The sequence below is a fragment of the Microtus oregoni genome, unplaced genomic scaffold (genome assembly GCF_018167655.1).
Source record: "Microtus oregoni isolate MIOR12 unplaced genomic scaffold, Mior012 000023F_ref0000262, whole genome shotgun sequence".
Lineage (NCBI taxonomy): Eukaryota > Metazoa > Chordata > Mammalia > Rodentia > Cricetidae > Microtus > Microtus oregoni.
The window spans coordinates 25,694,128-25,717,627 of record NW_024543082.1 but is presented as its reverse complement, the minus strand read 5'-3'; the positions used below and the strand labels follow the sequence as shown (position 1 = coordinate 25,717,627).

General features: G+C 44.9%; 1 protein-coding gene across 1 annotated transcript; it reads right to left on the bottom strand.

The window, feature by feature from the left end:
- Positions 1 to 8,192: 8,192 nt before the first annotated feature.
- Positions 8,193 to 17,483, bottom strand: LOC121461627 (V-set domain-containing T-cell activation inhibitor 1-like). The gene is made up of 4 exons (XM_041672717.1): positions 17,444 to 17,483; positions 16,484 to 16,885; positions 14,637 to 14,921; positions 8,193 to 8,778 (listed from the first exon to the last, which is right to left on the bottom strand). Exons 1-4 carry the CDS (start codon positions 17,481 to 17,483, stop codon positions 8,750 to 8,752), a joined length of 756 nt encoding a protein of 251 aa, XP_041528651.1. The 3' UTR covers positions 8,193 to 8,749.
- Between the last annotated feature and the right edge of the window lie 6,017 nt (positions 17,484 to 23,500).

Here is a 23,500-nt window from a genome sequence, read left to right as displayed (position 1 = left end):
TACATGTGCTTGGATGCATCAGGGACCAGCGTAGGGAGGAGGTATAGTCATCTCTGTTTTATGAAGCTCATATTCTAGTAAGGAGAGCTAGATAACAGGCATACTAAAAGGTAAACTATGTATGTCGGAAAGTGATAAGGTAGCAATCAGAGGAGATTGAGAGACTGTGGGATGAGGAAGCATCTGGGCTTCAGACTTTAAGTAGGATTAAGACAGGCCTCATTGGAAAAGAATGTAAAGAAAGGAAGCAGAGGAAATTAAACGGGTGATGTTTGAGAGAAGCAGGAGTGTTAGTCTGACTGGATGAAGGGAAGAGGGAGAGAGTGGTGGATACACACATGATGAAGTGATGGGATAGGAGGAGTGTAGCAGCAGGCCGCTTGTTGGTTCTCGGCCGCTTAACCCCGAAATTATCACACAGAAGCTGTATTATTTAAATCATTGCTTGGCCCATTAGCTCTAGCTTCTTATTGGCTAACTCTTACATATTAATTTAACCCATCTCCATTAATCTGTGTATCGCCACGTGACAGTGGCTTACCGGCAAAGTTTCGGCATATCTGACTCTGGTGCCACTCCATGGTGTCTCTCTCACTCTGCCCTTCTTTCTCCCAGCATTCAGCCTAGCTTTCCCTGCCTACCTAAGTTCTCCCTTGCTATAGGTCCAAAGCAGTTTCTTTATTCATTAATAGTAATCACAGCACACAGAGGGGACTCCCACATCAGAGGAGAGTGTTTCTGACAGCGTGGAAAGGCCGTGGAAAGACTTTTGGGTTTTACTCTGATGAAATAAGGGCACTTACAGATAAGTGAACGGGAAAGCGGTAGATGCCCCTCATGCTATGTGTGTGCCCAATCCGCTTTGTATCAACCTGAATTGTTCTCCCTTACACGTTTGTACATTCGGCTACCCATGAAGAAGATCCCACAAGGATTCTGTTACAGAGTGGGGAGTGTTAAATTCATGTTGGGAAGAGCTGTAGATCCACAGATACCATGTGAATCTGCCGAAAAGAAAGGTGGACACAAACATTGTTAACAGATGAGAACTGGGAAGTCTGAACAGACAATGAAAACATTTCTGTAGTCCCTGGTATCCCACCCTAAGAAGAAGTAGGGTGGCAAGTGTAATAAAACCAGCCCCTTCTCGGGAACTAGGTCAGCAGGCTGTTATCTGGTGAGCACATTGTAGCAAGGATAAAAGACAAACACATTTTGTGTGGGAAACGAAAATCAGTTCTGTGGAGTTTTCTAACCCAAAGTCTGAGGTTTAATATGGTGGTGAGTGAATGGCCCGATTGTAATCCCACTCCACAGGAGATGCAGGGAGGGAAGGGAGAGGGGACGATGGGACACATCACGACTGCACCGAGACCTATACATCTGCATAGACATAGATTAATTTATTTTAGTGAACACAGTGAAGAGCTAAGGACAGTTTGTCAGATCAGAGGGACAGTGTCCTAAGCAGTGGAACAGGCAGCTGCTGACCTTAGGAGCCGCAAGAGGAGGAGATTGAAGGTTATGACTTCTGAGAGGAAAGAAAGCAGACAGGACCAGCAGGAAATGTCTTGAGCAACTACCCAAAGGGGTGGGACTTTGGGGATACAGAAGTACATAGTTCATTAAAGAGACAACTGTTCTTCCCATTTCTTTATCTTGTCCTCGGGTGTCATTTTTCTTCTCATCTTTGGGCTTAGGCTGGTTGTAAAACAAAATTTTATTTCTAAGGCAGTACAGTTCTTACATCAAATAGACCCAGACCTTGTCCAGACATGCAGAGCACTGGCTATCTGCATCAAAGGCCATTGATGAATCTGTCATTTGCACAAGAGTATACTATGTGTAAAAGCTAAACTCTGGCACAGTTATCTTGGCATACTTCCGGTGGTTCCCTGGAAGCTACAGAGGCCCTTTCTTCATTCTCTTTCTCCCTGCCTAGGGCCCCAACACATCAGAACACAGAAGGATGAGGCAAGAGATTTACAAATTTGAGGCCAAACTGTGCTAAGGGTAAGAGACCCTGTCTCAAAAGGTGGACAAAAGAAAAGAAACCCTTCACAAACAACAGGCAGAACTCTGCCCAAGTAGGATTTTTCTGGAGTCCACTCAGAGGGAGCCGCATATATGGAGATGTGGAAATGGAGCTTGGTCTGAATCCACTCTGCCCTCAATTATTGTAGCACATCAGACAAATGTGCTTGGATTTTCTTCATTTGTAAAATGGAGATAATAATCACCTGTATTTTATAGACTTGTTATGAGAGTAAAATGAAATATATAGTATATAAAAAACCTAAAAGTCAGCCGGGAGGTGGTGGCGCACGCCTTTAACCCCAGCACCCGGGAGGCAGAGGCAGGCAGATCTCTGTGAGTTCGAGACCAGCCTGGTCTACACGAACTAGTTCCAGGACAGGTTCCAAAGCTACAGAAAAACCCTGTCTCCAAAATACAAACAAACAAACAAACAAACAAAAGTCCTGATGTGCTGAGTTTTGCTGTTCTTCATTGTGGTGGGAGCTTTCCTTCCCTGTAGAAGGGAATTAACAATTCTGCCATGTAAGCTGAATGAAGCAAGCAAATAAATGTTAAGGCCTCAGCCGGGCGGTGGTGGTGCACGCCTTTAATCCCAGCACTCGGGAGGCAGAGGCAGGTGGATCTCTGAGTTCAAGACCAGCCTGGTCTACAAGAGCTAGTTCCAGGACAGGCTCCAAAACCACAGAGAAACCCTGTCTCGAAAAACAAAAACAAAAAAAAAAAATGTTAAGGCCTCGGCAGACAGTGAACTGCCAAAGAAAAAAGCAAGCATTGTTGGTATTGTGGCACAGTTATTTGTACAGCCCTTATGTGTCTTGTGGATAGCAAAAAATTAACGGAGGAGAATGGCCAGAGAAGGGCATGGCCAGATTCAGCTTCTAGTAGAGGCAGCAGAGATAGGAAAGTCCCAGCAGATGACTGCAGAAATGAAGGAAGAAATTAAAGTGATTTGAACTAAGATAATGAGTGATCTTGGGGTTAACCAAAGTGTAAGGAGGTAACCTCGGTAGGAATTGGCTCATGGCCTGTAAATGGATACAAAGCACAAGTAATGGCCATGAACTTCAAGATTCTCACTGGAACAGCTCAGCGGACTACAGTGCAGTTTCCTAGACCCCGGGCTGGGGAGGGAAGCCGTGGGAGTTGCCCTGAGACGTCCTGGTGGATAGGAAGGCCCTAGGATGTCTGGACTGCACATCTAGATCTGGGACTGGAGACAGCATTCCTGGGTGGGGACAAGACAGCAGCCGTGGACAATGTATCGAGAGGGGACGTTGTCGAATTGGGCAGACTTAAAATAAATCACTAAATTCTGTACCCTCTGTTGTTAGAGCGAGGGTCTCATTGCATAGTGTAGGCTGTCCTTGACCTGTCTCAGCTTCCTGAATGTCAGTGGGGAAAAACCTCTTGAGAGACCCTGGATATGATTTTCCTGCATTCCCCCTGGCCTCGTCAACAGAAAGCATTCATAGAAGCATTGTGCACTTAATCGGATTTATAGTTAAGAGCATCACATGTGGAGAGTCCAGATAGGAAACAAAACTGAAACGTCCTGGGAGGTTAAGGCTGGCCCAGAAGCCTCGCCATCCGTAGATCACATGGAATAGCACAACTTTGCTGGCACACAGACTGAACAAAAAGGACCAGAGAGGAAAATACACCCATTAGGGTGAATAGGTCTTGCCTGACCTGCTGTGGTCAGATAATTAAAAACTAAAACTAATAGGAACTTGAAATATGGGTCTGTAAGAAGAATGCATTGCTAGGACAGATAGGAACGGCAAGAGAGAGAGTGAAGCTCAAAGGCCTCATCTAATCCAAAAACGTGTACACACTGTCAAGAGAATGAAGTCTGTGGGAGAAGACAATTTTGCCTACGGAAGAAAAGGGACTTTCGCTTCCTAGTTCTTGATCTTGCTTTAAATACACAAACTATCAGAATTTCTCCTTTTCAAAGGAGCCGAGACAACACTGCTCTAGTTCTTTCCTGAGATCCAGATTCAGAACTGACAAGCAGGTACTTTATTGTGTGTGTGTGTGTGTGTGTGTGTGTGTGTGTGTGTGTGAGAGAGAGAGAGAGAGAGAGAGAGAGACAGAGACAGAGAGAGAGAGACAGAGAGAGACAGAGAGAAAGACAGAGAGACAGAGAGAGAGACAGAGAGAGAGACAGAGAGAAAGACATAGAGAGGGACAGAGAGAGGGACAGAGAGAGAGACAGAGAGAGAGACAGAGAGAAAGACAGAGAGAGGGACAGAGAGAGGGACAGAGAGAGAGACAGAGAGAAAGACAGAGAGAGGGACAGAGAGAGGGACAGAGAGAGAGACAGAGAGAGGGACAGAGAGAGGGACAGAGAGAGAGAGAGAGAGAGAGACAGAGAGAAAGACAGAGAGAGGGACGGAGAGAGAGACAGAGAGAAAGACAGAGAGAGGGACAGAGAGAGGGACAGAGAGAGGGACAGAGAGAGAGACAGAGAGAGAGACAGAGAGTGTCAGCCTTACCCTGCAGCCCAAGCTGGCTGTAGCCTCACAATTCTGCTGCCTCGGCCTCCAAAGTGTTGAGATAATAGGGTTTTTTTTTTCTATACTCTCTATCTTTCGCAAATGCCTTTCTTTCTCTTTCTCTCTCTTTGTGTAACTCCTGATGTATTTCATTGGGATGATCGTTTTGTACTGTTTAAGTATCTTTTTATTTTATTTTATTTTCTGGCGTACATGGAGTGGAGAGCCATGCCACACAACGTACATGTGGTGCTTAGGAGACAACTTGGGATAGTCTGTTTTTCTGTTCCATCACATGGGTTCTTGGGACCGAACTCAGGCTGTTAGGTTTGGCAGCATGTGCCTTTACCTGTTGAGCTATCACTGGCATCTTTTTTTTTTTTTATCATTTCTGTTTTTCATAAGCTAGTAAACAAAGCAACGAGTTTCCTTTAATCATTCTTCTAATAAAGTAATAATAATTACTACTAATATTATTAGCATGTGTGCACAATATGTGTACGTGTGAGCATGCATGCCATGGCGCATGTGTAGAGGTCAGAAGACAACTTTAATAGGTTCTGTCTCTTCCACCTTTATGTGGGTTCCGAGAATGAACTCGGGCTTCCAGGCTTCCATGACAAGCTCTTGTGAGCCATCTCACTTGCCCCCATTTAGCCATTCTTTCCTCTTTTTTAAAAAGATTCATTTTTAATTATTTTTAATTGCATTTTTAATTCAGAAAAGAGTGGGCCTCTCAGGGATATCAACTGAACAAGACATAACAAGTTACAGTAGGACTAGGTGCAAACCCTTATATCAGGGTTGGATGAGGCGAGGAAAAGGATCCAAATGCAGCTGAAAAACTCAGAGATGTTCCCAGTCCCACTGTTAGGAGTCCTGCGAAAACACCAAGCTGCACAACATAACACATATGCAGAGGACCTAGCACAGCCTCATGCAGGCCCTGTGATTGCCACTTTAGTCTCTGTGGGCCCCTATGAGCCCTGCTTGGTTGATTCTGTGGGTTATGTTCTCCCGGTATCTTCAACTCTTCTGTTTCCTATGATCCTTCCACCCCCTCTTCCACTGGGTTCCCTGCTCCTTCTACATCTTAGGCTTCTGGGAGTTCTTTCAACTTCCTGTGCCTCCATTTCTACTCTAAGGGGGCATAATGATAGCGTTTACCCATTTATTTATGTATGTATGTATGTATGTATGTATGTATGTATGTATTTTTGAGGATTAAATCAGCCAATGTGTGTTAATTCTAAAGCTTCGGGCACACAGGAAATGCTGTGTCAAGTATAATGATTACCGGTATGTATGTATGTATTTTTGAGGATTAAATCAGCCAATGTGTGTTAATTCTAAAGCTTCGGGCACACAGGAAATGCTGTGTCAAGTATGATTACCGAGTATCTTCATCTTGTATATTGCCTCGATTCTCAGACTGGCCCTGTGTCAGAGATGTCTCACAGATTAGGAACAGGAAAGCATAAACGTAGGGATGCATCCAAGACTACAGAACTAGAAAGGAACGGAGACAAGAAATAAGTCCGCACGCCTCTCATACCCGTTCTGTACCATTTATTTATTTATTTTAAGATTGTTGCGTCCACATGAAATAGTCACTTCCTGTTAGCGCTCCCTATAAGGTCACTGCTGAACTCACAAAATTACCGCATGCGTCCCCTGTCTATCACGGTTCTAATGGCATCTGCACAGGCTCTCACTTTGATTCAGGCCAGACCACCTAGTGGTCCATCTCCAGCTGGGTTTTCCCATAGGTGGAAGTAACATTTAGCACACAGCCCACAGCTTACCTTAGGAATGTAAGTAGCAGGGGTGGAGGGATGGCTCAGTGGTTAGGGGCACTCACTTACGCTCCAGCAGAGGACCAGGGCTTGGTTCCCAGCGCCCAGATCAGGTAGCTCACAATTTCTTTTAGGTCCAGTTCTGGGGGACTCAATGGCCTCTGGTGTCTGTGGGCACCCACAGGTACCTGCTGACATAACTCACACAGGCATACATACATACAAATAAATATTTAAGAAGAATATATATCTAAAAGAATATAGCTATCATTTCTGTACAATTCACAGGCCTGTCTCCCTGGACTGTCCCCTTCCTGAAATTTCCACAGAAGCAGGAATAGCTTTATGGCCAGGAATAAAATTATTTTATCATCTGAATCATCTAACTCACAAAATTAAGGTTTTGATCCAATTAAAAATTTTGTTTCCTGAAAAATTTTTCTTTTCTTTTTTTCCCCTAATGTCTCATTACCAACTTCTTCTCTGTCTGTAACCTAAGCTTGAGTCCTCTGAGCTCAAACACGGGGAAAGACATTGCCACACCCAGGCCCCCAGGAAGGAACAAATGCCTGAATTCCCATGTGCGGCAATAACAAAGTATCATCACCAAGATGGCTTGTTATCTTTCTGCAGGGTGGAGAGCCCAAGGTTAAGGTACTGAGAGACCCAGTGTCTGACGAGAACCCCCTTTGGGGATCATAAATGGCACCTGTCATCAGTTCTCACACGGTAGAATTGACAAGGGGCCTCTCTCGCACCGTACCAGCTGGTTTTGTATCATCGTACCACAAGCTAGAGTAATCAGAGAGAAAAACCCTCAGTTGAAGTAGGCTTTCTTTTGGCCACCAATCAGCTCCTAAATCATGATGTGGAGACTTATTATTAATTATGAATTCTCGGCCTTATCTTATGCTTGTCCCACTAGCTCTTACAACTTAATTTAACCTCTTTCTCTTCATCTGTGTTTTGTCTTGGGCTTTTTACCTTTTTTTCATTCTGTATGTCCTGCTTTTTTTGTAGCTAGCACCTGCCTGACTGGCCGGCCCCAGGTTTCTCTCTTTCTCCCTCATTCTCTCTCCTCCCAAACTAAATTCCTTTTATTACTTATCCTCTCCATCTGCCATCCCTTTACTTCCTAGCTATTGGCCATTAGCTTTTTATTAGGCCAATCAGGTGCCTTAGGCAGGCAAGGGAAAATAAATGCAACTCATGTGCACATAGCTAAAGAAATATTCTACAACATAAACAAATATAACTCATCTTTACATAGTTAAAGAAATAGTCTATTCAGCAACCCTCAGTTGAATGAATGTCTCCATAAGACCTATCTGTAAGGCTTGTTCTTAATTAGACATTCATGGGGAGGACCCAGCCACTGTGGGTGGGATCACCCCTGAACTGGGGTCCTGGGTTCTATAGAAGAGCAGACTAAGAAAGCCACGTGAAGCAGCACCCCTCCATGGCCTCTGAATCAGTTCCTGCCTCTAGGTTCCTGCCCTGTTTGAGTTCCTGTCCTAACTTTTCCAACAATGAACAGCAATATGGAAGTGTAAGCCAAATAAACCCTTTTCTCCCCAACTTGTTTTTCAGCCAGGGCGTTTTTTCATCGCAGCCATAGACACCCTAACTAAGGCAGGCAGCAATACAGATTTCATCGTATTTGCTTTGCCTTAATGATTCAGCTTCTCAGGGGACTCTACTTCTTATTACCACTACTTTTGGTGTAAAGATTTCAAAGAATGAATTTGGGGGAAACACAAATATTCAGACCATTAATCTATTTTTACAAAAGGCATAGAGATGGGAGAGATTTAGAAGTTTATATATAATAATAATAATAATAATATATAAAACCACCGGACAAACAGAAAAGTTCAGAAGAGTTAGCCTCACCTAATGTCTGATATTTATACAGCCTTTGTCCAATAACACATAAAAGGACTTTAGCAAACACATTCATGATAATTTGGGGGAAGGTACTTCTTAGGCTCTTCTTGATTGGCCAAGTACCCAAATAACACATTACCAAAAGGAAACCAACCTGACGTAGAGGAAATATATTCCCTCTGCTCTGAGTTCACTGAGTCATTCAGTACCGACGCACGCCCCAGAGAAACTGACACATGGATTTTAATCTCCTTTGTTTTGCACTAAAGACTTGATCTTTACTCAGAATTTAACATGTTCGGAGAAGGAGACTAAATGGTACAAATCTTTTAAACAAAAGAGAAAAACAGATGCAGAAGCAGAAAGACTCTGTTAATCTGTAACACTCTGCACTGACTGGCTCCTTGTTTTTTGATTTTAGTTTATGGTCAGTAAGTGTCCAGGACAAAAAGAACATCCCTCACAGGAGAAAGCAGGAACTCCGCTGACTAAAGGCACAGCAGGTTCTTGGGCAGAGAGCATTCAGATCTCTTAATAGTCATATTCACCGAACCTTTTCTCTGAAAGACAAAACATGGGGGAGTGGAAAGAAAAAAATAATATAAAAGTTAGTTTTGTGTTAGAAGCAGGTCAGCTTCAATGCAGCTCTTAGAGCCACAGAAGAAGGAAGAGCTATGAGGAATGCATTCTTTGTTCCCTGTTCCCTCTAAGAAGGTCGTCCTCTAAGGGGCTCTAAAATACTCTGAGTGTTTTCTAAATTGCTGTCCATTTATAAGATAAAATTTGGTTTTACTAGTTCATTCATTCATTCATTCGCTCAACAATTTTCTTTTCTTTTTTTTTTTTTTTTTTTTTTGAGAACACTTAGAGGAGATTAAAGGAAATATGACTGGGAAAAATAGTATTTCCTACCAACTTTCAGAGATAAAAAGAGAAAAGAGCAGCATAGTCCCAGAGCCTCAGGCAGCCCTTCCTTGTCTGTTCCCTGTGTGGGACTGGGGCTTACAGGGAGGAAGCTGACATCATAGGTCAGCAACTCACAGCGCATTCCAGGATGTCCTGGGGGGAGGGGAATCATCCCAGACAAGGAAAGATTGCCGACTGCAACGTTCCCCTGCCTGTCCCTCTACAAACTTCTGTCTTAGACCTAAGTCTCAGGCATGTTACTGCCCACTGCGCTTCCCATTCACATCCTCCTGCTGTCCCTCTTCAATTCTCGCCAGTCTGACTTAGCTGCTACTCTCTCAAGCTTTCTATCTCTTACTTCTTGGTGTCAATGCCATTATCCCATGTGTACTCCATCCGTTTGAGCCTTACCCTCCTCTCTTGTAAGATTTTTGCCTACATCTTGCTTTAGTCACCATCCCCATGGTTATTACTTAGATGATGATATTAGCAATAACTATAACTTCTCCCCTTTCTCAATTTCAAAACTCTTACTACTTTCTTTTTTCTTTTCTTTTCTTTTTGTGTTTTTTGTTTTTAGAGACAGGGTTTCTCTGGGTAACAGTCCTGGCTGTCCTGGTACTCATTCTGTAGACCAGGCTGGCCTCAGACTCACAGAGATCCTCTTGCCTCTGCCTCCCAATTGCTGGGATTAAAGGTGTGTACCACCACTACCTGGCAAGATTCTTACTCTTTAACCATTGCCTCTGTCTTTCCAATTCACCATCTCAAGTCCCCCAACATAAATAGTTTTTTTTTTTTTTTGAATGCCACCAGGACCTAGAACCCAATGACTCTACAACTTCTGGGGAAATATTAGGGGTAGAACCCAGGGATGCATGAATGCTAGGCAGGTGTTCTTCCGCCGAGATACAACCACACCCTCTTACCACCTTTTCTCGACCTTTCCTCCCTTCCATCCTTCATCTTTCCCAGTGCATCTAAAACTCCACGGCTGACATTATGCTACCACGCCACACCCTTCTGTCTCCATCTGTTGGGCAGTATGACAAAACTCTAATACCATTGTGTGCCTACACTCAGATTACTGAGACTGAAGAAAAACACACAGTGGTTCCCAGTGTCCTTGTTTCAATTTAGTGATCATGAACTTCAAAAGTGCTTTTAATGCTAAAAAAAAAAAAATTGTCTCATTCCTTTCGTTGTCTCTTCTAGACGGTTGTCTTATTCTTTCTCAACCCTGGCATGCCTAACTTTGCACTCAGCTCATGAACTGATTCCTGCTCAACTTCTCTCTCCAGTAATCTTTTCTCCGTCTTCATCGGTTTTGATTCCTCAGTGATATTCTGCATAGCTGAACATTGCTTTCTCTCTGAAAGCTTTCCCCTTGGTTTTCAAGTTACGCCGTCCTCTTGATTTCCATTTGTTTCACTGCTTCTCCTTTACTGCGTTCCTTCATCTCCCTCACCCCAAGGATGTAGGCAAGGGCAGGGGAGAGGGGCCCAAGCTCCAGTACCCGAACTTGACTTATTTGTTTGTTTGTTTCTACATTTTTGCATTCTACATCCATGGTGAGCACATCTCTTCTCAGAATTTCAAATCCCACCTGTAGTCCCAGTTCCCAGGCTTTGCTTCTGAGTCTGTCTCTTTTTCTTAATTGAATAAATGTACTCAGCATCCCCCTCCAGTGGCTCACGTGGGTTTCTCCAAAGATGCCCCCTAATGAAACCTAGACAAATACGAATCTACCCATTCATGCTCTGTGAGGACCTGACTTTGCAAACTCCATTTTAAAGAAGGGGCTTCATCTTAAGTCATATACCGGGGTGGGGGAGTACTGATCTCAGCTCCAGAGATGTGCTGCAATAGCAGAATTTGAATGGATACTCTAAAAGTAGTCAGTTAAGGATCTAGGGAGCAGGGCCATAAAATTTAACAAGGTCCAGATGTTCCTAGGAGGCATCCTGTCATCGAAGATTCCTTGTCAGTTATTAATGGCTCTTTGTTAAGGTTTTCACGCCCAAACACTGACCAATGGTTTCAGAAAGTACTTGACCCTATGCCCTCCTTACCCAATCCCAAGGCAACAGGACATGAATTCGCCTGATTACAGTGTTTCCCCTTTAGACATTCTCCCCTCCCCAGGCTCGCCTCCACACTTTCTGTACCCACCACACTGGGGTGCTCTGGAAGGGTGTGGTCCAAACTCGAGTTTGTATATTAAGGACCTTCATGTAATTTGCATCGGAATCCCGGTTCTGTGAATTCATTTAGGGATAAGTAACTTGGGACAACACCTCTTGCTGAGAGAAATCTTAGTGATCATGGGCTCCTCTCTTTCCCTCACACCCTTCACTTACTGTTTCAACAAACCTTTGCTCTGCCTTCAGAAATGTAAACACGATCCAGCCTCTTTCTGTTACTCCCGTTCCTACCATGGGGTCCTGACACCATCTTCTCTTGCCTGGATTATCACAATAATCCCCCTGGCCACCCTGTTCCACCCTCAAAAGTGGCAGGCAAGAGCCTTATAAAGCACGTGAAATCATTTCCCTCCTCTGCTCAAAAGCTGCCAGTGACTTCGCAACTGAGAAAAATCCTCGGGAACACTCTACTAGAATCTGCACAATGCTAACGGCCGCCTCTCCTCTTTCTCCTCTCTTAACCTCACACTGTGTCATTAATTCTTTCCATTCCAACCCCTGGCCGGCCTCCGTGTTGCTCCTCAAACCCAACATTCCTGCTGACCTCCGGGGCTGGCTTCCACATCTCTGTTCAAGTCTTTGTTGGAACTTGGAAGTGAGGCTGTCCATGGGCAGTCTAACATCACAGCTCTCCCTCCCTACTCTCTTCTTTCTGATCGGCCTCCAGTGTGTTGTGTTCCTTTATGGGACTAGTCACCATATGATATAATACATGTTTTCCTTTATATTGAAAATTACATACATATAAAACTTCTTGCAAACTGCATACTACCATATAATCAGCGCCCACAACTATAAGGGGAATAATATTTGTACCCTAGAAATCTCCTCATGTTCTTCTAGTCTCTTTACATCTGCACTCCCGGGAATATATTCTGACTTCCTTCACACAGCATAGATGATTTTTCCTATCCCCCCCCACCCGGTATTGAATTTCATATAAATGGGTTTATATGGTGACATACAACACATTTTAATGATCTGTTTGCTATGTATTTCTTTCCCACTAACAGTATGAGCATGTTGAGTGTATAAGAATTCATTATATTCACTGGGATGCATCTAGCACCTACAAAGAGGATATGGCACAGAGTTGGCGACCACAAATATTTGATGTGCAAATGAGCCAAATATTGAACAAATAGAAATGAGCGTAAGAGAAGGACTCCGAATGTGAGCCAAGTCTTGGGAAATGGGCAGGAGTTTGAGGTGCAGAGCAAGAGGAGAAAGGTATTGGGAGGGAGGCAGAGTCTTCACAAAGGCTTGGCACTGTGATAAAAAAAAAAAAAAAAACAGTCTGAAAGCCACAGGACTTGGTAAGGCCAGAGCCATGAGCAACGGCTGTGCCATGAGACACTGAGGCTACAGAGCTGAGAAAACAGGCAGATGTCAGATCTCAAGGGGCTCGTATAAATAAACAGACGGGAGGATAGAGAGAGAAGCAAAATATGAAGGCTTTTTAGATAGTTCTAGGGCATTTTAAGGGTGTTGAAATTTAAGAAGATAAAAACAACAGTGTTTCTTTTGAAGTCAACCCATTAATAATGTATCCTGGTGTTCTCAGAAGGAAGTCCCAGGCCCACTCTAAGGTTCACAGACACCAAGTTCATCTGAATGTGTGGGAAAGACTTACAAGTCTGGCAGATAAAGTGAGCCCCCCTTTCTCCCTCTGGAGGAAAGGCCAGCTCATGTGGGAAATGTAAATGCATTTTACATGCGTGCCTGGATGGAGAGAAGGCAGTGGGAGATCTGCCTTCCTCCCTGTGCATACACAGCTCTGAGGAGACTGCACTCTGTTCCCCTCACACATGGAGAGGACAGAGGTGCCCTGGGCGTCGTTACCACCGGCTACAGCTTACATTCGACACCAGTGTGCCTTGGACTTGAGTGTGGGTCAGAATCACCTGGAGGCCATGCCAAAAAACCAGTACTGAGTCTCCCCAGGATTTACTTTCCCACAATGGGACCCAAGAAACCATCCTTGAGTTCCCTGTGGCGATGGTGTTGCTGGCCTGGGGCACCGGCCTGCATCTTCACCCCTCTGGAAGAAGGAGAAGGAGGCATTGGAAAGCTCACTGAGCTTCAACTTCCCCTTCTCATACTAGATGTTCCTACAACTATATTTTATCAGATAAAATGTAGGGGGGTCTAGTTAAATTTGATAAATAATATTAATGTATTTTAGATATATAATATCTGACATAAATGACATAATTGGTTACCAAAAACATTTAAAATTTGTGTTCATTAGTCAAGATTTTGGTCAAATTACTTAAAGTTCTAATTTCTTCATATAGAAAGGGAGAGTAATAGCAATTATGTTGCAGGGCTGAGTTAAGGTCTTAAACATAGCAGATGTGGGCTGGGGAGATGGCTACATGAGCGTGAGTATGGGTCTCTGGCGTCCAAATAAAAATGGGGTGCAGCACTGCTCACATGTGATCCCAGCCCTGGAGGAGCAGAGCCAGGAGGACTCATGGGGCTCCCGGCCTACTCAGTGTAGCTGGATCAGTGAGCTCCAGGTTCAGTAAGAAAAGCCTATCTCTCCGGGCGGTGGTGGCGCACGCCTTTAATCCCAGCACTCGGGAGGCAGAGGCAGACGGATCTCTGTGAGTCCAAGGCCAGCCTACTCTATAAGAGTGCCAGGACAGGCTCCAAAGCTACAGAGAAACCCTGTCTCGAAAAAAAAACTAGAAAAAAAAAGCCTATCTCAAAAATAAAGAGGAGAAGTAACTGGGGAAGAACACTAACTAACAACAGCGGAAGAACACTAACAACAGCGGAAGAACACTAACAGCGGAAGAACACTAACAACAGCGGAAGAACACTAACAGCGGCCTCTGGCCTCCATCCTTACACACGTGCATTCGTACCCAAGCACGTATGTGTGCACACAGACGCATATACACATATGTAAAGATCCAGCACGTGGTAAGTGGCCTGCAGATGCTGCTATGACTACTCAGCCTGTCACACCAGGAAGCTGGAGTGGAGGAACAGAAGCCTCACCCGGAGGAAGAGTCACCTCTGTCTGGAGGAAGAGTCACCTCTGTCTGGAGGAAGAGTCACCTCTGTCTAGCGAGAGCTATCACTCCTTTCCCCCAAGCACAGTCTTTTTCCAACCCAGGGAGACTCCACATCACCACCATTTCTGACCTCAGGCTACAAGCTCGTGCTCCTGGCGCTTAAAATCCCCAAAGTGCTCAGAAGTGGCCGCCACATTTGGCATTCGGTAAATATTAACGAGTGGAGGCTTCTGCGTGGTGAACACAGCCTGCTCTCACGCTTCCCCGCAGAGCTGCACTTACTTGGGTACCGCCGGATGGACCTGATGGGTTTGTTGTTTTCATTCGTCTCCGTGATATGGCAGACATATTTTTCGTTTAACTTGACTGGGTATTTGAGGACAGAGTACACTCTATACAAGCCGTTCATTTGCTCCTCCAAGACCTCCACCGTACTGTGGTTGCTAAGGTCCCTTTCTCCCCGGTCTAACCAGGTCACGTTGGGTGTGAGGTACCAGCCCTTGGATGTGCATGTAACCACATCTTCATCATCAATCTTGTCAAACTTCACCTGGGGCATTTCAGAATCTGGTTCGGAAAAATAAAAAAATAATTAGCTCCTTTTTTGTTTAGTCCCAGGAGGCCAAAGTCTTCACGGTTTATACTAACCCTATGGAGACAATATGTTCCTAGGTTCACCGTAGCTAAAATTTTGGCCCAAGCATAGTGGGAGAAAAGGAGGATATGAGCATTCTCTTGCCACCTAGCCCCCTACTGCTGGTGTCTTTATTTGGGCAATATTTCCTTCTTGGTGTGGATTCACTTCATATTCTCCACTGACCTCAGAGTCCTGAGTTGAGAATCACAGAAGAGTCCATGACCACACCACTCTGAACGAACCCAGTCTCATCTGATCTTGGAAGCTAAGCAAGGCCGGGCCAACTTAGTCCTTAGATGGGGGAATCCCAGAAGATAAGTAATAAAGCTGGGAAGTGGCATGAACCTGTAATTCCCACCACTCAGAAGGAAGGCTGAGGCAGGAGGATTGCTGTGAGTTCAAGCCCAAACCGGCCTACATAGAAAGATTCTGTCTCACTAAACAACAACAAAGAATTGAGGAACCTTTCTTGCCATCTTCCCATCTCTTACCCTGGCGGGTGGCTGCCTCGCGGGACCCACAGCTGCTTGGCCTTGTCAGAAATGACACAGTTTTCCATGAAACACTGGAGGATAAGGGTTTAACACTGGGGAGTGTGGATTCAACCCAATCAATGCTTTTCAAACTAATTTTTAGATTTTACGTTTTTTGTTTTATGTGTGTGTGAGTTACCAACACATATTTCAGTGTACCATGTACAGGCCGCATGCTCACGGAGGCCAGAAGAGTGGTTGGGTTCCCTGGAACTGGAGTTACAGCCAACTGTGAGCTGCCGTGTCGGTGCTAGGAATCGAACCAGCGCTTTAACCAAGGCGCTGTCTCTCCAAGCCTGAAACCTCTGCTTTGTGGTGAGAAGAATGAGGCCTACAGAAACTGATGGACTGCCCAAAGTCGTCCCGATTCAGAATTCAGCCTCCTGATCCCCAGTTCGGTGCCATTCACTCTGAATTGTGTCTGACTTTAGCGTCATGTCAGGTGCCCGTGCGCGCATGCGTGCGTGGGGGAGGGGGTGCTGTTACAATGTGTAACACTTGGGATTCAGCCAGGGCAGCTTTGGCTGCCCCAGTTCGTTCATATAATAATGAATGATGCCTCCCGGTACAGACATCGTACTTTCTGTTCAGAGAAACAGTTTTAACTAAAGCAAATTGATATTCCATTATTATTATTATTATTATTATTATTATTATTATTATTTTGGATTTTCGAGACAGGGTTTCTCTGGAGTTTTTGGCGCAACTAGCTCTTGTAGACCAGGCTGGCTTTGAACTCACGGAGATCAGATTGCCTCTGCTTCCCCCCCCCCCCCCCCCCCCCAGTGCTGGGATTAAAGGCGTGTGCCACCACCGCCCGGCAATATTCCATTATTCTTATCATAGAAATAAAGTAATTTGAGCTAGAAAAAATGAGACCCTCCCCTCCAAGAGAGAAAATTTAGAGTTTATGAAGAGCCCAGACTTGAAGCCAAGCTCGTCCACGAAGTCTCTTTTACCTTCCACTATCAGCTTGACCTTATTCTCCCCTCTGCCGTTGGGAGTGACAGCCGAGCACTTGTACATGGCTTCATCCATGAAATCCACGTTTCGCAGCAGAAGGGACAGAATCCCCTCGGAAATCTCGTTCTGGTCTACAGAGACCCTTCCCTCATACAAGGCGTTCTGATCTTCGAGTTGCTCTGCGTTATCGTAGAACTGGTAAACCACCTTTGTGAAAACTTGAGAGAAATCGTAGTGCGTGAAGAAGCGGTAAAAGTCGCGATTTCCCGCTTCATACTCCTCTATTATGTCTTCTCGCTCCCAGTAGAACTCGAGGTTTTCCGTGCCCTCTATAAAGGAGAACTCGCAGTCGAGGGTCACGTCAGTGAACGGGTGGGCTCGCACCTCAGCTGCCGACGCTGAATTGTCAAAGAGGAAATGAAGTCAGTAAAGACCAGTGAGCACGCACTGGGTAAGGAACGACAGCAGTGGAGGCAGAGAGATCCACTGCAGGGGATTGGCCATTTATAAAATCACGAGAAGCCTGGAGAAGTGAGCCCAAAGATGGGCAGGGAGGGTGCGGCTTGTCACGTGTGCTCCGCCTGCCCCGGCCTCTTTCTAGGCAAACAATGACACAGCAAAGTACGTCTGTCAGAGCTGACCTGACAGAAGCTGTGTTGCTGCGGGTGTTGACTCCAAAACCAAGCTGGGCTTGCCAGATTGACACTGGCAAAAGAAAACTGTCGCAGGCACCGTGCGCCATAACCTTTCCATCTCTTCAGTCAGGTGCCAGCTCAGCCCTTCTGTAAACATGTCTGACTGACAGGAAGCATCGCTTCCAGAACCTTAACACTGAAATGTTCTTGAGAACATTCTTTACTCTCCGTTTCAGTGATCCAGGAAGGCACATTGGGATGGTAGAAAGATAGTTTATACGTGAAAATTGTTCAGTAAACTAACCTACCTGCCACAAATACCTCTCACTGGGGGCCTGATGGCTGTGGAGACCACAGCCATGGACTATATAGAACTCAGGGATTCTTAGCATGGGGTAGACCCTGGCATGTGATAGCTGAAGGTTGACAAGTCACCTGACTGGACATTTTCAAACTATTTCAGAGGCTGTCACCAGCAACAGGTGAAGACTGTAACAGTGGGATTTCAACTTGCTTGTCTCTCTCTCTCTCTCTCTCTCTCTCTCTCTCTCTCTCCCTGCGTTTGTGTCTGTGTATCTGTCTATCTGTCTCTGTCTTTCTTTCTGTGTTTGTGTGTTTGTCTGTTTCTCCTCCCCACCCCAAGTAATGCCAGGAATAAAAGGAGGCAGAATTGGTGAGCGGGAGGCTCGGTAAGGGTGTTGCGTGGTATAAAAGCTATGACAAAATAGAAGAAAACTAACTTACGCACTAAGAGCAAATCTGGGTATCACGCTAAGTGGGCAAGGAAGCTTCCAAGCCATCAGCAAACTGCAGCCAGCCAGCCAGTAGAGGACAGAGACACAGTCTGCCTATCCCAGCGTGCAGGGACCTGGTGGCAGCTGATGGTGCTGTCAGATACTTGGACAAATGTTACTATGGGAGTTTATGGAGACCATTTTGTGTTAGGTTAACAGTTGAAAGGACAAACTTGAGTAAAGCAGTTACCCTCCCACTCTATCCGAATCCAGAATAGAACAAAACAGCGGACTGTCCTACCAGCCATCAGGGCGCCTGCGCAAATGCCTGGGTAATCTATTCCACACCTCATACCTGAGTGAGACATGGGCTCCTCTTGGGTCTCAGGTTCTTGGACTCAGATCAGATCACGCCTCTGTCTGTCTGTCTGTCTGTCTCTCTCTCTCTCTCTGTCTCTGTCTCCCCCCACCCTGTGTGTGTGTGTGTCTCTCTCACTCTCTCTCTGTGTCTCTCTCTGTGTGTCTCTCTCTCTGTCTCCCCCCCACCCTGTGTGTGTGTGTGTGTGTGTGTGTGTGTGTGCGCGCGCGCGCGCACGCGCGCGCACATGCGCATGCTGGAGAACCCCGACTCTATCAGCTTACATTTATTTTGTGTTTACAATATGCTAAACGTATTGAAAGAGCTTTCTTTTCTGGATTTAACCTTTATCTGCAGACGACATTGAAGCAGATACTATTTAGTACCAGGAGGTGGGTTGTTTAGAGACGCAGTTCACTCTGTGGGCGGGAGGAGACTGCTGAGTCTCAGGACTCTGGTTCCAAAGCTCTCTGTTTGAGATGTGTTCTTTCAGCTAAGAGTAATCATTCTCTCTAAAGTTGACAAGCAAATCAATTACCGAGGAATCGGGTGAAGAATACAAAGAAAGGCATGACAGAGGGGCAGCGTAGGAAGAGACAACTTATGCAATGTCTAGAAGGATGGGTTTGCACATTTTTAATAGTGGTTCCTAAAGCCCTGGTCTGAAGAATTACAAATCCAAGCTCCAGTGCTAAGTAACCCTAACTAATCGTGTGGCTTCGGGCGGTTCATGTCCCTGAGTTTATTTCTGTATATATAATTAGGACACCACCTGCTCCAGGTAGTTGTGAAACACCTTGGGATTTTGGTGACTGTTTTGACTCAGTCATCCTCCAGAGGGACACAGGGAAGAGACCAGATGTGTGTACCCACCCTCACTCCAATCTCTCTCCTAAGAACACGTATTTTCCTCTTTAATCGATCGTGGGCTTATTATCTAGGCTTCAGCCTCTGAGCTCTTGCTACAGCTGTACTGTCTATGGCCTTGGCAGGACACTTGGCTTCACACTCTGGATTCTAAGGCAGACATGACCGGCCGAGGATGGAAGTCACCAACCCCTAACTGGTGTGTCCGCACAAGGCCCTACTTCTATCTAAGTATGTCTTTCATCTTTCTCAAACCGTTGTTTCTAGGCTGTTGAGTCTTTAGCAACCCCAGATCGAAAAGCCCAAGACAAAAATGCACCGAAAAGCTAAAAACGTAGAAAAATACTTTGAAAATTATACGGAAAATATGAGTATCTACTGCACTGCTATAGCACCTGGCACAGCTTACCAGGTTGACAGTATTGTTCAAAAATATATTAGTAGATGTATCTTCCCCATTCTCATCTGCATTCTTTTTAACATTTCTGTAGCACTTTCAGTGTGAGAGACCGTCAGCTCACTTTGCCTTCGTCCCTTTACCTACACTCGCACCCCCCCCACCCCCACACACATACTCACTCACACCTCCATCATCAAGTGAAAAGAGCCAAGAAATAAACCAAGACTTGCACTAACTTCTGAGTTATGTCTGGGGCCTAAGGATACTCTTAAACTGCTGCTGCCCATCAGAGATCAGAGCCACTGTTCCTGTGACATTGCGTGTCCCTGAGGACTGTAATGTGTTTGGTTGCTGTGTGGAGTAGTTAGATGGCAGGCCTTGCCTGCACAGTAACTTTATAGAAACTTTCAGTCCTATGCTTCAGGTTAGCTCAGTCACGTTAAAAATTTCGTCACACACATTGTTGCAGACTTGAGTATAAAGTGAAATTAAAAAACTGAGTTGTATGACCATCTAGATTTTTTTAGGACAGGTCTGATTTCAAATATTCTGATACTATAAAATTTGATACTTTACAAAGTCACTTGAAGGTGGGGGTTCTGAATGTCTTTTCTATTTTTTTTTTTTTTTTGGATTTTCGAGACAGGGTTTCTCTGTAGTTTTGGTTCCTGTCCTGGAACTAGCTCTTGTAGACCAGGCTGGTCTCGAACTCACAGAGATCCGCCTGCCTCTGCCTCCCGAGTGCTGGGATTAAAGGCGTGCACCACCACCGCTAGGGCCTGAATGTCTTTTCTTTTGGGAAGTTTGCAATCAGCATGGGAATCAAGTTGGTCATATGGCTTCAAATGGACAAATCTAATTTGGAGGGAGGGGTTTCTCGTTAGAACAGATAGAATTAAGGCTGCAAAAGGTATGCTATAGTCTCCAACACATTTCGCCACGTTTTGTAAAGCAAATATAATATTTGCTTTTCACATTTAGTAAATAACAAGACTGAGATTTTAAGAGACTAAATCATTTCTAGACTGGTCCTTGTTGGTTGGTTGGTTGGTTTTTTTTTTTTAATCACTATATCATTGTCCTCATGATCTCCAAAATGGTTTCCAAAACATTTCCAAAAGTTTTTGAAAAATGACTCACCTGCACCGTGAAGAAGTAGAAGTAGGTTGGCCCACATCCAAAAGAAAGCCATCCTGTAACAGAGAAAAAGGCAGAAATCAGCTTCAGCTAAGAGATGATCTGGGCCCTACATCCACAGCCGTGTGTGTGTGTGTGTGTGTGTGTGTGTGTGTGTGTGTGTGTGTTGGGTAGGGGACAGGTCTTCATCAGCACCAAGTCTACCTCCCAGGCCTAGCAGAGCTGCGTCAGCTGAGGAGGCCTCATAACCTGTCCTCCATGTGCCAATGACATCTGGGTGACAATGCTCCGCCACTTGCCGGATTGCTAACACAGAAGTGTATCTGTATGCAGATAAAGGTTCAACACTCGAACTGAAGCCAACTTCCCACTTGGCTTTCTCTCTCTCTCTCTCTCTCTCTCTCTCTCTCTCTCTCTCTCTCTCTCTGATCTTGTTTTGTTTGTACGTTGTTTTGTTTTGCTTTCTTTTAGAGATAAGGTTTCTCTGTGTATCCCTGGCTGTACTGAAACTCAATCTGTAGACCAGGCTGGCCTCAAACTCCGAGATCCACCTGCCTCTGCTTCCAGAGTGCTGGGATTAAAGGTGTGCGCCAACATTTTCTCCACTAATATATCCCCAAATCATGGTACCACCCCACCTCAGCCCACGCCACCCCCATCATTGCCTGTGTCACTCATCCCTGACCTCAGTGCTCCCACGCACGTACACTGTTAAAGGTAGCCCTCCTGACATCCTCTCACCTCGCAACCGGCTAGTCATTCCTTCCACATCGCCCTCAGCATAATTCCATTGCACAAATCACACTGCACGCAGTTATTGTTCACATGTCCTTTATCTCTTTCTGTTTTACAGGCAAGACCAAGATTCCCTCTCGGCATGTAGGCTTGTCTCCTTTCTTTCCTGTCATTTGGTTAGTAGGGGAACATCCCACCACTGTCCCCCGCCACTACTTACGATACAGCTAAGTGCTAACTATGCGTCCATGGAAGACACGGCCAAATGGCTTGAAACTAGACCTAAATTAATAGAAAGTTAAGGAGTAATATGACAGCCACTAGGGCTATTGTAGTTAACAGAGAAAAGGAATAAGCAAATGTCAGGGAGAAAAGGTTCTAAAAATATGATATGATATCTTTTATAGTTCAATGAAATTTTGTCAACTTTGTCTTATACAAAAGTCTTTCGTCATTAGAAAAGACAGGAACTCCAAGGCCTTCTTCATTCCCTTTCAACTCTGGTTGAACAGAGTTTTCTCTCCTTTGCCCTGTAATCCTCTGATGCATTTTTTTTTTTTTTTTGGTTTTTCGAGACAGGGTTTCGCTGTGGCTTTGGAGCCTGTCCTGGAACTAGCTCTGTAGACCAGGCTGGTCTCGAACTCACAGAGATCCGCCTGCCTCTGCCTCCCGAGTGCTGGGATTAAAGGCGTGTGCCACCATCGCCCGGCTCTGATGTATTTATTAAAGCTTGTTCTCAATGGTCCCAACAGTAACACAGGCTCAATGTAAAAATAATTTTATAGACGAGAACATTAAAGTCACTCTCAACTTATCTGCTTTGTCTTATAGCTGTTTATATTCATATTAGACTACAGCTCTACTGGGCTGCTTGCCCCTCAAGAACAGGACTAGGTGCTCCTCCATGTTAAACATCTGCCAGAGCAGTCCATAGAGTTCACATCCAACAAGTATGCATTAGTAGAATTAATTGCATCTGACTTGATATTTTTACAAAGTTTTACTGTATAAAGGGAAAAAATAAAACAGCAGACCCCCCCAACTCAAAACAAACAAGAGATTTATGTACTAATATTAATGAGAGGAAATTATCCTAAAGCAGAAAATCCCGGTCATGTAGCCAGGCCTCGGCTCTAGCGGTTATAGCTTCTTGAGGTCTGATTTGGGGAGGAACCCCAGAGAAGTCTGTGAAGCATCACTGTGGCAATGTGAACAGGAAGGGACAGGACACAGTTGGCACAGACACCTCGACACGTTAGTCACGCTGTGAGTTGCTTGATTGGCCACCAATTCCTCCCAAATAGACAGTCACTTCATACAGAGAGCTTACCTGTTAGCCAGCTGGTTTCCCTGCTCAGCCAGCTCGGAAGCAAGTCAGGAGAAGTCAGCGTGGCTTTGAAGGGACAGTTGTGTGGCGGTCCTCAGGGAGAAGGCTCCGAGAGCTGCTCTTACCAAGCTGTTGCCACAGATGCTCGGTGAGGATTCTCGGTGTATTTTCACAGTCATAATTATTAGCTGGAAAAGTCTTTCAGGGTGTTATGCTGAGAATTAAAAAGAAAACTCTAAGCCTCTGCTGGGCAATTATTTTGCGCTCATTTTTTCTTTTAAATTAAAAATTTGAAGACAAATAAAATAGCATGTGGGTAAGACTTACTATATAATTTTAGTGAGAAAACAAAGTATGAAACTTTATACGGACGTGATAGCATGATATATAATGTCAGCCTCGTGAAGGACAGTGTGTGCTCGTGGAGGAAGAAAATAAATTCATCATAATAATAATGACAGGAATTATTTCTTGATGGTGGCATTGCAATTCTAGTGCTTTCATATTGTATTCCCGAGTTAGTGACCTTTTCTATCACATTATAACAAAGACTACACGTGGAACGACAGCAGAGTGGCCGACTTTTACACTTACTGTGATACAGAGAATGAAGGTCCAGGAAAGAGTGAGTAAAGGAGAGCGTCCTCAGTTTCCCCCTCTTGTTGGTAAGTATGGTTTGCGTCCTCCTGAAGCCTCCTCCATTAACCCACACATTCACATTCAGTAACGGAAGGCTCTTTTTTATTCTGTTCTGTTTTGGTTTGTCAGCCCTGGGTGTCCTGGACCTTGCTCTGTAGACCAGGTTATCCTTGAACTCACA